The 13,713-nt window shown below is 53.8% G+C and overlaps 4 protein-coding genes across 4 annotated transcripts in view; 1 reads left to right on the top strand and 3 right to left on the bottom strand.

Annotated features, from left to right (window-relative positions):
• Positions 1–3,614, top strand: part of BDZ99DRAFT_493809 (uncharacterized protein) — a gene marked incomplete at its 5' end in the record, with an annotated part of 4,315 nt that extends 701 nt beyond the window's left edge. Inside the window, one exon of the mRNA XM_033723265.1 lies at positions 43–3,614. Within this exon, the coding sequence (XP_033582818.1) occupies positions 43–3,289 (3,247 nt within the window). The 3' untranslated portion in view covers positions 3,290–3,614. The remainder of the gene's footprint in view (positions 1–42) is intronic.
• A 2,394-nt stretch (positions 3,615–6,008) lies between these two features.
• BDZ99DRAFT_432660 (DEAD-domain-containing protein) lies at positions 6,009–8,646 on the bottom strand. The gene is made up of 2 exons (XM_033717353.1): positions 6,914–8,646; positions 6,009–6,861 (listed from the first exon to the last, which is right to left on the bottom strand). Exons 1-2 carry the CDS (start codon positions 8,579–8,581, stop codon positions 6,118–6,120), a joined length of 2,412 nt encoding a protein of 803 aa, XP_033582817.1. The 5' UTR covers positions 8,582–8,646; the 3' UTR covers positions 6,009–6,117.
• A 296-nt stretch (positions 8,647–8,942) lies between these two features.
• On the bottom strand, positions 8,943–10,689 carry BDZ99DRAFT_432657 (uncharacterized protein). The gene is made up of 2 exons (XM_033717352.1): positions 9,825–10,689; positions 8,943–9,772 (listed from the first exon to the last, which is right to left on the bottom strand). Exons 1-2 carry the CDS (start codon positions 10,660–10,662, stop codon positions 9,087–9,089), a joined length of 1,524 nt encoding a protein of 507 aa, XP_033582816.1. The 5' UTR covers positions 10,663–10,689; the 3' UTR covers positions 8,943–9,086.
• Positions 10,690–11,011: 322 nt separating this feature from the next.
• Positions 11,012–13,339, bottom strand: BDZ99DRAFT_505516 (benzoate 4-monooxygenase cytochrome P450). The gene is made up of 4 exons (XM_033724115.1): positions 13,216–13,339; positions 12,955–13,105; positions 12,373–12,833; positions 11,012–12,295 (listed from the first exon to the last, which is right to left on the bottom strand). Exons 1-4 carry the CDS (start codon positions 13,312–13,314, stop codon positions 11,378–11,380), a joined length of 1,629 nt encoding a protein of 542 aa, XP_033582815.1. The 5' UTR covers positions 13,315–13,339; the 3' UTR covers positions 11,012–11,377.
• Positions 13,340–13,713: the final 374 nt, after the last annotated feature.

The raw sequence follows: 13,713 nt of genomic DNA, 5'->3' as shown, positions 1-13,713 counted from the left end.
CGAGACTCCCAGCTACACGACTCCTAGCTACAAGACTCTTAGCTACAAGCAGCAGGGCAAGCCCACTCCGTACGAGACTCCTATCTACGAGACTCCTGTCTACGATACTCCTATCTACGAGACTCCTATCTACGAGACTCCTATCTACGAGACTCCTATCTACGAGACTCCTATCTACGAGACTCCCAAGTACGAGCAGCACGGCAAGCCTACCCCGTATGAGACGTCCAGCTACGAAAAGCAGGGCCAGCCTAGCCCCTATGGGAAGCAGGGCAAACCTACCTCGTACGAGAGCTCTTCCTACGAGGCCCAAGAGACTCCTTGCCATCACTGCAAATCTGAGAAAGGTGCCTACGAGGCGACCTTCTCCTCCTCCTCCTGCTCCTCTCCATACGGTTATCCCGAGCCCACCCCATACAAAACCAATACCGTCTGGTCCACCACCTCCGGATACCATGGGGCCAAAGGGACTCCCCACCCTTACCACCAGCATGAGCACGGCGAGTACGAGGCCGAGACCTCCACCTCTAGCTACGAGCATTACGGCAAGCCTACCCCATATCAGGCCTCGACTCCTACTTCTGCCTACGAGCAGCACGGAAAGCCTACCCCCCATGTAAAAGTTGTGGGTGAGTTCACATGGCTGAAATGGTTCTTCCACGACCACCGCAAGATCACCCCAACTCCCGCCTACGAGGAGCATGGCGAGCCGACTCCTTACGACGTTGAGACCTCCTCTTCTACTGAGTGGTCAAAGCCTACCTCCCTCTACGGATGGAACACCAATACCCCAAACGTGGCCCTGACCTCTAGGATTCCCGTTCACGGAGGATGGAAGGGCTATGGCAAGTCTACCCCATTCGAGTCGTCTACCCCGACTCCTACCCTCACCTATGAGGATGCCAAGTCTACCCCTTACGAGGCCGAGACCCCAACCCCTACTCCCGCCTACGTAAAGCCCGTGACGCCTGAGGCCGAGACACCGACTCCTACCCCTACTCCCGTCCACGTAGAGCCTGTGACGCCTGAGACCGAGACGCCGACTCCTATCGCTACTCCCGCCGACGTAGAGCCTGTGACCCCTGAAACCCACACTCCGACTCCTCCCCCTGCTCCCGCCTATGTAGAGCCCGTCAAGCCCGAGGCCGAGGAGACTCCCGGTATATGCCCAGGCCCTGAGTGCAAGACGCAACAGAAGCGCGGCGAGGTTCCCATCGAGCCTACTCCGGGCTACGAGAACGAGGAAACCCCTTGCCCTGAGTGCCTTGTCTCTGGCCACAACTTTGAAGCGGCCACAACCCCGACTCCCACTCCTACCTACGAGGAGCACGGCAAGCCGACCCCGTACGAGGCGGAGGAGACCCCCGCCTACGAGGCTCAGGAGACTCCCTGCACCAAGAGCGAGTTCGTGAACGGTGGCTACCAAGCCGAGACCCCAACTCCCGCCTTCGAGGAAGAGAAGCAGTACGGCAAGCCAACCCCTTATGAAGTCGAGACCTCGACTCCCGCCTACGAACAGAAGCAGTACGGCAAGCCAACCCCCTACGAAGCTGAGGCCTTCAACCCCTGCCATCACTGCCAGCAAAACGAGGGCTTCGAGACTCCCACCCCCTCGACCCGAAGCTACGGCTACCCAGAAGTAACGCCACCACCTGGCCAGTACGGCGACCCGTTCACCACCACTGCGTCCGGCACCTCCTCTGAGTCTGGCACCTCCTCTGAGTCCGGCACCTCCTCTGAGTCCGGCACCTCCTCTGAGTCCGGCACCTCCAACACCGCCTCGGAGAGCGCAACCTCGACCGCGTCTGCCACCTACGTGACCATCACCCTCGATCCCCGCGGCTACGGCAACTACGGCGACGACTGGTCTACTACCTCCTCTGAGTCCACCACCTCCAGCACCTCCTCAGAGAGCGTAACCTCCACCGATCCCGCTACTAGTACCTCCACTGATCCCGCTGATGTTACCGACACCGAGACCGCCACTGCCACCACGACCGAGGACGTCACTGCCACCTCCACCGTGGCCACCGCTACTGTGACTGAGACCGAGGCCGCTCCAGCTGGAGCCTTCTGGCGCCGTGGCAGAAACTACGCCAGCTACTACAAGAGCTGGCCCACTCTTGAGTCCTCGACCTCGACAGCCACCTCGACCCAGTCTACCACAGCGACCTCCACCGAGTCCGCCACCTCCACCGTGACCGAGACTACGACAGCCGTGACTGACACCGCCACCGTCACGGACGCCACCGTATCCGTCACGGCTACCGAGACCGACACCGAGACCGCCGCGGCCACCACTACAACCGTTGCCCTCTTTCCTCGTGGCTACGGTTGGGGCAATTATGGCGAGTGGGCCACCACCACTGAGTCCGCAACCTCGACCGATCCCGCTACGTCCACATCCACCGGGTCTACAACCTCCACCACGCAATCCACCACCGCCAGCTCCACCGAGCTTGAGACTACCGTGACCGACACCGAGACCGTCACAGCGACCAGGACCAAGACTGTCACGGCGACCGAAACCGAGACCGAAGCGGCCGCCACCACGGCCACCACCACAGCAGCCTTCGTCCTCCAGCCTCGTGGCTACGATGACGGCAACTATGGCGACTGGAAAACCACCCCTGAGTACGCCACCGAGTCCGCCACACAGTCCACCACGCAGTCCACCACGGCCAGCTCCACCGATCCTGAGACTACCGTGACCGAGGCCGAGACCGACACCAAGACCGTCACAGCTACCAGGACCGAGACTGTCACTGCTACCGAACCCGAAACCGCCGCCACCACGGCTACCACCACGGCCACCACTACAGCAGTCCTCCTCGGGCGCCGCCAGGCTACGGGAGGCACCACCGCGACGACCGAGAAGCCGTACACGTCGCAGAAATACGTGTTCAAGGTCGTCGGGCCGGCGGGCGACCGCAAGACGGTGGTTGTGGCCGAGACGCAGTCGGACTGGTGGCCGCAGTACTGGGAGCCGACCGAGATCTGGGGCACCAGCTACACGGCGCAGCCGACGACGACGACTAGCTTGCCTACGACGACATCCGCCAAGACCACCGCAAAGACCACCGCGAAGGCCACCGCAAAGACCACCGCAAAGGCCACCGCCAAGGCCACCGCCAAGGCCACCGCAAAGACCACCGCCAAGGCCACCGCAAAGACCACCGCAAAGGCCACCGCAACCGCAAAGGCCACCGCAAAGACCACCGCCAAGGCCACCGCAAAGACCACCGCAAAGACCACCGCAAAGACCACCGCCAAGGCCACCTCCGCCTAGATGGGTGATGTGTGATGGGGGAGAGAGGAGAGGTGAGGTGAGGTGATTGAGTGGATGAGTTGGAAAGGAGATGTGAGTGTGATGGAGTGGAAAGGAGAGATAATAAAAGGCGGAAGGGGGGTTGAGACGAAAATTAAGAAGATGAGACTTAATAAAAAGGGGTACATTGGTTAGAGGAGGTCGATGGGGGCCTAAGGATTTCTTTTGTACGTCTGCGACAGGTGCTCGAGTTGAGGGATTATGCTCCCGAGGCTTCGGCGCGCTGTCGCTGGCTCTTAATGGTGCGAGGAGCCGTTTCTCTCTTGTAATTTTAAAAAATGGGAGCTTTGCTTCTGAATGGGCTTGGTGGTATTGAGTGATGTGTGATGTGTGACGTGTGATTGATTATTAGGTACTTGTGATTAACTGCACCCTTCCCTACCTACCCTATCATCACTAGATATGATCCCCCTCCTTGATGCAAAAATGAAACCCACTCGACAAGTGGAGCGAGCGAGTGTAAACGAACACCCTTTCGGGGAGAAATGCGAGCAGAAACAAAACGCCGCCCCGGTCTTAAACTTTAAGCAAGAAGCCCAGCCCTAGAGAAACAGATTGAATATTGAACGGAAGTAAAGAAGCGAATATGAAGAACTGAGTAAAGAAAAGGTATATCAACGAAAGCAGAATCGAAGCTCTGAACACAAGAAAGACATGGTACAAGAGAATAAACGTTCCCCCCGTAGTCCCCGTCCAACCTAATCCACAAAATGCTGCTTTCTCAGAACCAATGATCTGGCAAATAAAATGAGAAGAAGCCAGCTCTGATGCCTCTGCGGTTGCCGTATATACGTTATTAAACTTGATTAAGTGCAAGGGTAACCGCGACTTTGGCGTGAGAAGTTACGCCGCCTTCTTTCTCTTTGGCAGCCCTAGTTTCCGCCGTTCCTCGACGTCGCCCTCCGCTAGCCACTTGCTTGCTTCGATGAGCTGGATTACGTTGATGTATTGCTTGATGACCATAAAGAGAACGGAGATGCCGGCAAGGGTCCACGGGATCTGGGAGTCCATTTTGTTGGCTCTGCGCGGGATTGTTAGTATTGAGTGATAAAGAATGGGTATATAGGTGCGTGAGCCTACCGTGCCATTTCCATAGCGCCTGCAGACCAAGGGCTTGTGAATAGGACTGATGGTTTCGGAGCTGCTGGGCTCCCTGGTTGGAGCGTGGAGGGCGATGTCTGGAGCAGCGAAGGGGAGAGAATTGGCGAGGAGAAAGAGAGGAGGTATAGAGCGATGAAGAAGAGTTCGTTGAAGAGGCAGAAGGTGAAGAGGACTTTCTGTAAAGCGGAGTGATTAGCAGGTTTCCAAGATTGCTTTCATTCTCTCGCAACTTCGATGTTTCTGCTCTCTTCTTTTCCCTAATGTTTGATGTCTGGAGACTTACATTATTCGAATAATACACCTTCATAATCCACGGCCTCCCCTCGGCAATTTTCTTATGACTTTGATCGCTCCCGCCCATGGACAACGTCGCATACATGTGCATGTAGTGCGATGCCAGATCCAAGCTGATCAGCATTTGGAATACGATGCTCCACCTTGGGAACGCGCTGCCTAGGAAGACTAGCAGACACGCCGTCGTGCAGCGATCCGTCACCATGTCCAGCACGGCACCGAACTTTGTGCTCTGGTGGAAGTAGCGCGCGGCGTAGCCATCGAGGGCGTCCAGTAGGCAGGATACGCTGTATAGGATGGAGCAGGTGCGCGGATGGAGGGGCATGTAGTAAAGGGATGCGACGGCGAGCACGATGCGGCTGTAGCCTGCGAGACGGTTAGCGGAGAGCGTGGAGTGAGTTTGGAGAGGCGGGACGTACCTATTATGTTGGGATAGAAGAGGAAGATGTTCTCTTTGGGTTCTGGTGCTGCGCGGACCCTGGCGGGGGATTTGGCCTTCCCGTTGCCGTTTGCGTGTGGAGCCATGGCCGTGTATGTGCGGAGGTAGCGTGTGGGCAGGGTTGAGAGGGATACTCGGGAGAGTCGAGGCGGGGTGAAGTCGTCGGCAGCTGTCAGATGCGCGTCGGAAAGGTCGCAAGAGCAGTGGAAGTGTGCAGGTTCAGGCACAGCCGCGCGGAGGCGTGGATGCGGTCCAAGGGAGCTCCCGGCGATGTCGGCTTTGCACCAACGGGACTGAGGGTGTCGGAATCGCCCTAGGCTCGTATCGCGGGGGCCTCTGGGGGTTGGGGCTTGGGGCTTGGGGCTTGCGGAGGTGGTGAGAATCAAAGGAATTTGCTGATAAGGCGATAACGAGAGCTCTCGAATCCAGGAGCCTGGACGGGATCTGCTTTAAGTTGCTAGGCACGGCGAGGGCGCAGGATATCGACGTGCGGCGGAGACTGAGGGTGTTGAGGCTGGTTAAGGAGCGAAACTCTTCAGACGAAAAGGCGGGCAGACGAACAGGCGATGTCGTGGTGAGGTGAGCTCGCGCAACCATCGTGGTGTTGGAATTTATGGTCCGCCGAATCCGCCGCTATGCCCAATGGACTCCCGATCACCCTGCCCAGCGGAACAAGGGGCAGTTCTTGGCGAGGCTTCCTGTGTGCTAAGTTGCACTCCGACATTCACTGTTTTCACGCCTTGGCTTGGCTTGGCGAATCGAGAATCTCGAGGTCGCGTGAAAGGAAACCTCAGTCTTCACTGTCCCACGCGACCAACGTATGCCAAGCTTATTTGAACACGAAGGAGCATCACCAGTGGCATTCGAGCATCTATCTGAACTAGAGTATGATTAGACAAGAGAGTTCATCAGACTAATGGCTATTTCGACAGGCTCCCCAATGGCAAAGCTTTCACTACCTCCTTGGCTTCCCGGTCCTTGGCTTCCCTTTAGTTTTGCCATCAGGCGGCCCCCCAGCCTTGCCCTTCTTCCCCTTCACCACCGGTTTTTCCAACGCTCCCTTCCCTGCCCTCTCTGCACTCCCCTTCTTCCACGTCCCTCCCTCCTTTCGGACATCGTTGAGCTCCAACTTCTTCCTGTCCTTGCCGCTCAGCTTCTTCTTGGCTTTGATCCGTGAGTCGCCATTAAGCTCCACCGCGCCCTTCTCCCTCGACGCCTTCTTGTCCTTCTCGGTCTCAAACCACGTGCGGCGAGGCCTCGCCAGAATTTCGCTCTCGTGGTGCACGAGATTCTCTCCGCGCTTGAGTTCGCGTTCTGTGATGCTCAGCACGCGCTCTTCCTTTTCTTCTTTCAACACCTCTTCAATCTCTGTCTCCATGTTCTTGAGCTTTTCTACCCAAGCCTCTGCGTCATCGTTTGGAATCTGCCGGCTGACGACCTTTGCTCCTTGGGTTCGTGCCGATTTGACGGCAGCCTTTACGACTTTCCTGTCTGGCTCCGCAGCAATGGTACAAGCACGGCCAGTACGTCCGGCACGGGCAGTACGACCAACTCGATGGAGGTAAATTTCATGAGATTGCGGCGCCTCATAGTTAAGAACTGTGGTAACGTTCTTGATGTCGAGACCACGAGACGCAATGTCGGTGGCCAAAAGGTAGGAGGCTTTTCCGGATCGGAAAGACTCGACGCTTTGAATACGCTGTCAAATAGTTAGCAACCCATTTTAGATAAGATGAAAGATAGCAACATACCTGTTCTTGACTTAGATTACCATGCAGCTCAGCAGCCTTCATCCCACACAGAGCAAACACCACCCTGACTCTATGCGCCTCCTTCTTTTGCCTGAAGAAGATAATGACCCGGTCAGTGTACAGCTTTTCGCAGAGATACATCAAGTATGCAAGTCTTCGATCCTCCTTTCCAGTCCTCAGACGCACAAACTCTTGAACCAAGCCCTGCACAGTTTGCTTCTTCGCATCAACCATCAACCTGACAGGCCTATTAAGTCCAACTCGAATAAGCTTGTCGACGGTATCCGTCATTGTAGCAGAAAACAGCATCGTTTGTCTGGACTTCGGAATTGTAGTGAAGATCTCGTTAAGCTCATCTGCGAACCCGTCCTCGAGCATGCGATCTGCTTCATCAAGGACTAAGATCTCGAGCGTGTCCACTGCGAAGCTGGCTGAGTTGCGCATGTGATCGATGAAACGACCAGGAGTAGCAATCACTACATCCGGTCGAGTTTTGAGGACTGCTTCTTGCTCGCGGAGCGAGAAACCACCAACGAGCTGCGCGAATGAAATGTCGGTGAAGCTTGCGAGCTTTCGAGCGACATTGAAGCACTGGACCGCCAATTCACGTGTTGGCATGAGAATGGCAACGCGAGTAGTCGGGACCTTCTTCGGTCTGTAGAGAAGTCGTTCGAGGATGGGTATAACGAAAGCGGCTGTCTTTCCAGAACCAGTCTCAGCTCCTCCAACGACGTCTTTACCGAGTAGAGCGACGGGGATAGTCTTCAGTTGGATAGGGGTTGGTTCGGTGAACCCCACGGACGCGAGTCCTTTCATGATAGGACGGGATAGAGCCATGCTTTGGAACGTGCCCTTTGTCTTTGTAGATGGCTTGAGGCCTTCGAGTTTCTCTTCCGGTGCGAAGAATGCTTCTCGTTTCCTAGCTTCTTCGGGGTCTTCTCGCTCATCATCTGAGGAATCGTCCGACTGCTGGTCGAGCGGATGCGGAACGGGAGCGGCGACAGAATCATCGTCCGAGTCTCCTTCGTCCTGCCCTTCTTCTATGCTTTCATCCTCGTTACCCTCATCATCATCCCTTTCCTCGTCCGATTCCTCTTCTTCGTCGCTAGCGACACCCATCCCAAAGCCGTCTTCGGCTAGTAGCTCATCCTCATCCTCGAACCCTGTGAAGCCTTCCTCTTTCTCCTCGTTTCCTTCACTAATTTTCACTACCGACTCCCCCTCCCCCCTTCTCCTCTCAACAATCTCATCCAAATCCACCGCCGTCCCCCTCCCCTCCTCCCTTTTCAGCCCCTGCCCCTGCCCCTGCCCCTGCTGTCCCAAACCCCACCCATCGAAGTCATCCATGACCCCCGTCTCAACATCGCCGACCACGAACTCAAAATCGGACGCCATAGCGCCGTCATCTTTGACCTCATCCCCATCCCCATCCTCTTCGTCGTTTTCTGCAGCACCAGGCACGGCCTGCACGCCCCTCACCATAACCTTATCAACCTTGTTCTTGCCCTTCTTCGCCTTCTTAGTCTTCTTAGAGCCGCCATCATCAGCGTCGCGCTTGCGTTTCTTGTCTTTTGCAGAGGGCGGTGGGGGAGTGGTGTCGTCCTCGACGGGGACGTCCTCGGTGTCGGAAATTGTGAAGATGAAGTCGTCGTCGAGGAGGGGTGCCATTGCGAGCGGCGGATTCCTGGGCGAGGAATTGCGCCGGCGGTTGTAGGGGGGCAATTTGGAGCTGCTGCACTCTGTCGGAGCGGGCTTTGAGTTTTTTGGGATGAGAAAAAGTTAGGCGGGGCGCGCTAGTGGTGCAGGGATTAGGTGTGGGCTACAAGTATAACATTGGTAGCACGTGAATTAGGTAGTCAATTCAAGACCGACTAACTACAACTATGAATAAATGCAGTATCAGGCGGCCGATTCCCCAGCGTAAAGCGTAGTGTATTCTTTCGCGAAACTACTGCAGACGAAATGCGCTGCAATGATTCGAATACTACATCAAAACAACGGAGTATCCGCAATCAAGTCTAGCGAAAGGAGGCAAGTTGGTTAGCTCGAATGTTCTTACAATTGTACAGGTCCAAGCAGAGCATGTATTAATAGTGTCAACATGATGATATACACTGAGCATAATGTACAGAGGACTGAGTACATGACTCTTGACCGCAGATATAGTACATGTTTACTCCTCCTTCCGAGTCGTTTCGTATCTCTTTCCTCGGAAGGCCCATAGCCCCCAATTTCCACAGCTAACATCTTGAGGATCGAGATCATTCAAGTCCCACCTCAAGCTCCGGAACTTATTCTCGCCGGGTTCAAGCAGTAAATCAACCTCCCCGCCCATTTTTTCTTCTACCCATTTCAAATCTCGCTGCATGTCCCATTCCGTGTAGCCTGTGGCTAAAATCGGAACTTTCGTCTCCAACAGAAGCGGCAATGTTTCTTCCCACTCGTGTGAGCTGGCTGGGTGGCCGAGTCCGGGATGGAACAGCATGAAACAGTCAAAATAGGGATCGTATGGGTAGAAATGACCAGCTTTATGCATTGTGTGATAGTATTCCACGAAAGTGCTAATCTTGAGCTCGGGGCTTATCCTATCCTCAACAATCGCGCCAAACGGATTCGAAGGCGTTCGTGGAGGCAACGGAAATTCGTCATCGCGATTGGCCATGGACTCGGGGCCAATGAATATTATATGGAACTTGACACGGGGGAACAGATAGTTGAGTTGTGCCCATACTAGTCGAGGCAGGGAGGATTCGGCACGCGCTCCAACGATGAAGATTCGAACCGCTGGAGGGTTGAGGCGGAGGCCTTTGACATCAGCTCCACCGCCTGTTCGCGGTGGGTGAAGGGTGTAGCGCAGTGCTGGACGCAAGTTAGATGGATCTGAGAGCCTCTAAATGGGACTTAGACGTACCACTCAAACTCTTGAGCCCCTCCGTCGTTAATCGGCCACCTTTTCGGATGTTGTAAGGGCTAAGTTCGTGGAGGACACTTGCGACTGTCACTGGGTAGGTCAATAGTCTTGTGGCTTGACGCAGAGGGCGGTCGTTGTTGATAGCCGCAAATTCTCTTGAGTACAAAAAGGTATCCCAATTCGTCATATTAACCAAAGCCTCCTCCATTTGTGGTCCGGGGTATTCAAACTCGTTGAAGCGGCGGCCGGAGTAAAGGTCGTGATCGTCCTCGTTGATCTGGCGAAGTGTGTCGCACACCTCCAAATGTGACTCGTAGTCATCGGCCCAATGTTCTTCTGAGCAGTATACAGGGACTCCGCAGTCCGGGCACTCGAATCGGACGTGGGCGGGTGCTGAGCCGGCAGTTGGTGATTTCTTTGCTTCGGCGTCATCGGGGTTCATTGGTTGGCGCGTCTGCCTGTGGTCTGGATGAGGACAATAGGCATGCTGCTTTTGAAATGCGGCACGCTGCCGAATCTCGGGGACGGGCGAATTGGAAAAAGGATGAAACAGATTGTTGGGCTCGAGGAGAACTCTCTGTTTGGGTTCCGGCTTCCTAAACTCCAGCCCGGGAGGTGTTCTAGGTAGAGCAGTTTCACTAGCCGTGCTCTGGTCTTTCTTGGAAGTTGTAGAAACTCGTCGCTTTGCTGGGAGCGGTTGTGGTGCTGTCGAAGGCCTGGTGGGCTGACCGCTGGCAGAGGCAATTGCCCGGAGAGAGATCCGCGACGTCCTTAGTTGAGGACGCAAACCATTGCTGAGAGACAGCAGGCATCGCTGGCAAGTATGTGAGGGCGGCATAATGTCGTTGGAGGGACGTCGTCGTCGACGTGAGCAAGAGATGCACAGCGGGCATCATTGGTCGCGAGACTTCACAGCCAAGACCGGTGATGGAAAAACCCATGCCGGTGATATCTTCAACGAACGGTCTTACGATCACCAAGAATCTAGATTTGCGCTGAAGTCACATACATAAGGATTATATAATGCTGCACTATAAGTTAAAAGATGCCTCCAATCGGTTGCTACTGAAGAATCAGTACATGTCACGTCGCTTTCAGCTTATCTCTTCTCTCAAGCATCGTTCAAACTTCCAAGCATCTTTTTTAGAAAGCGATGAATATGTAGGTCAGAGAGTATCTATGGAAGAATACAACTAGTTCAAATGACACATCAATGTCGTTCTTGCTCAACCGAATGGAGTCATTGTCTCGCAGAACTGAAAAAACACGGCGCTTAGCGATGGCGATGAGGGATGTCGTATCTATTATAAACATCTGTGAAATAGGTTCAAAGCTGAGAGCGCCATTGTAGTGCCAGTAGTCGGAATACAGATTGCCGCGTATAGTTGCCGGGACGGCATCAACCTCGAAAACTTTCATGTCTTTAGTGCCAGGAATTTCTACTCTTTGACAAAGACCGAGCGCCCAGGAAAACGATTGTGTGCAAGTCTCTAGAAGGCGCTTCATCTAGAAATCAGAGTTCTTCCTACACGCTCAAATCGTTACCTCCAACTTTATACCTTCCTCTTCCGGAATTGTACAATGGGCCCCTCCCTATATCCCACTAGATAGTCCAACAACTGATACTCATTCTCCCTTCTCAAATCTCCTTTCCACGCACCTCTCCCCCCTCCTCCAATCAAGCCCACCTCCTCAGGCACTCTGACTTCATAACCCCACAGTAGTTTCGCTATGACGAGCTTGATGGCAAGATATGCCACATTCTTCCCAATACAGTTATACTGGCCGACACTGAATGTGTTGAATGCGCTCTTCGCCCGTGCTACGCTCTCCTCATCCCCCAGCCAGCGCTCTGGCTTGAACGCAAAGCTGTCTGGGTAATTCTCCTCGTTATGATGCAACGCGTACGGGGACGTGCCAACTACGGTTCCGGCGGGAATGTATTGATCATCGACAGTCATGCCGCCGGGAAGGACTTCACGGGGAAATTGGGACGAAACGCAGGGGACTAGCCGCAGAGCTTCCTCGACGACGCCATAAAGGTAGGGAAGCTGGTTCAGCTTCGGCAAGCGGATCTCATCAACTGACGCAAATGAGCTTCGCAGCTCGGTCGTAAGCGTTGTCAGCGATTCTGGATTCTGGAGAAGGTAAAACAGCGCTGCGCTTAGTGCAATACCAACGCCATCGCTGCCCGCCGCGAGGAAGAAAGAGGCGTCTGCGATCATCTCCTCCTGGGAGAGTGCGACGCCGGTTTCGTCCCGAGCGTGGAAGATGTAGTGGAAGATATCGCGGCGGACGTCCTTGTCATTTTCGACTGATCTTTCTTCGGCAGCTTGGCGTGCTACGAGTCTCTCCTCGCCGATTTGGAAGAATTTGGCGGTGTCGCGGGTGTTTTTGGAAGGTAAGTGTTTTATTACTGAGGTGTGTATCAATATGGGGCGTATGAGTGGTGCAAATGGGAGATAGCCAACCTGGAATTTGTAAGTTTCAATGCTTAGTCAGAAGATCAAAGTCGGGAAAGAAAGAGAGACAGCAAGGAGAGGCTCACATAGTATAAGAACTGGCTCGTCCACTTCACTACATCCGGCACATATCTGTGCTCATTTTCCAGCAACTTCATCGGTGATCCGAAGGCCAGGTCCGCTGTGTAATCGAATCCATACCATGCAGCAAAGAGCATGAAATCTACTGGGCTCGTCCAGACATCCTTGCTATCCTCCTGATTGCACTCCTTACACATCTCGTCAATCATGGTCGTTACGTTGTTATCAATAAACTTCTCATGCTCCCTCAACGCTGTTTCAGAGAACGCAGGGAGAAGCATCTTTCTCCTGAAAGCATGATAAGGTTTGTCCACTACTGATTGAACACTTCTAGCTCCGGAACCAGCGTCTACGGTGTCGTACCAATCAGCCTTCTTGACATTGGCGTTTCGATCACGGTGGATGGCGCTGAGAGCAGTTGCGGTGTTGAAGTCGAGCGTGTTGGGTCCGATACGGACGACGGTGCCTTTGAGTAAGTTTAGATAAGTGTGACTCCATTGCGTAGGATAGGGCTTCTTGAATCCCAAACGGAACGAAAAGGAAGGGAAGGATATGATTTGTGATGGATATTGAGTAATCGATCTTACCATATTTCCTGTGTGCTTCTTGAATACGTAGATGTCTATCGCCATTATAGCAGTAATAGATCAAAGGCCAATCAGATATCTTCTCAATGAAATTGCCAGGATACTTTGCGAGTGGATGGAGCGTAAGACGATAGATGATTCTTAAGACGCTCTGATTAACCATGCGGTTAGTAAGGTCCTCGACAGCCCCAATACAACTTTCTTTCTGAGCCGTGAAGCGTCTTGTAGCTTCGTTATCGAACCGAAGATGAAGTCACTCACGTATATCGCATAAGTAGTTCCAGCGAATGCAAGCAACTCCGTATATGACAATGACGGCAGTATGGAGGACGTATGGTCCTTGAGGCTAGCGAGAGCCATGATATCTCGGAGTGACCGAACAGATTTGCTATGAAAAGTATGTTTAGATTAAATGATTGACGAGACCGTTCGGTGCGGGGTGACGTGATCCCGTCTTGGACACTGCCATGAGTACGGTGGACACCGGCTTACATATTACATGAGCGGCATGAAACTTGATTGGAGTTCGCGGGGTAGTGTCAAGGATTCCGCAAAAACAAATGACTAGTCGCCGGAGAGCGAGCTATAGAGACCAAATTTGCCCTCATGGCAGCTAATGCACAAGAGCATTCATATCATCAGGATGTGACGGTAATCATAAGGCATGTTTAACACTATTTACATCCTTTCGGTACCGCCGTGAATCTGGTTGATATTAGATGAAGATACGTATCGAACAACCTTGTTTGAAGCTTCAAC

This window comes from Mytilinidion resinicola (assembly GCF_010093595.1).
Source record: "Mytilinidion resinicola strain CBS 304.34 unplaced genomic scaffold BDZ99scaffold_2, whole genome shotgun sequence".
Classification (NCBI taxonomy): domain Eukaryota; kingdom Fungi; phylum Ascomycota; class Dothideomycetes; order Mytilinidiales; family Mytilinidiaceae; genus Mytilinidion; species Mytilinidion resinicola.
Note: the sequence above shows the minus strand (reverse complement) of the source record. Positions and strands in the feature narration are given on the sequence as shown.

Excerpts from the sequence above, each read along its gene's own strand:
- BDZ99DRAFT_432660 (XM_033717353.1), bottom strand. The coding sequence starts at position 8,581 with ATGGCACCCCTCCTCGACGACGACTTCATCTTCACAATTTCCGACACC. Across the intron at positions 6,862-6,913 it reads GTAATCTAAGTCAAGAACAG|CGTATTCAAAGCGTCGAGTC; the intron begins GTATGTTGCTAT and ends ACTATTTGACAG.
- BDZ99DRAFT_505516 (XM_033724115.1), bottom strand. The coding sequence starts at position 13,314 with ATGGCTCTCGCTAGCCTCAAGGACCATACGTCCTCCATACTGCCGTCA. Across the intron at positions 13,106-13,215 it reads GAACTACTTATGCGATATAC|AGCGTCTTAAGAATCATCTA; the intron begins GTGAGTGACTTC and ends ATGGTTAATCAG. Across the intron at positions 12,834-12,954 it reads AGAAGCACACAGGAAATATG|GCACCGTCGTCCGTATCGGA; the intron begins GTAAGATCGATT and ends ACTTACTCAAAG.
- BDZ99DRAFT_432657 (XM_033717352.1), bottom strand. The coding sequence starts at position 10,662 with ATGCCGCCCTCACATACTTGCCAGCGATGCCTGCTGTCTCTCAGCAAT. Across the intron at positions 9,773-9,824 it reads GGGGCTCAAGAGTTTGAGTG|CACTGCGCTACACCCTTCAC; the intron begins GTACGTCTAAGT and ends ACTTGCGTCCAG.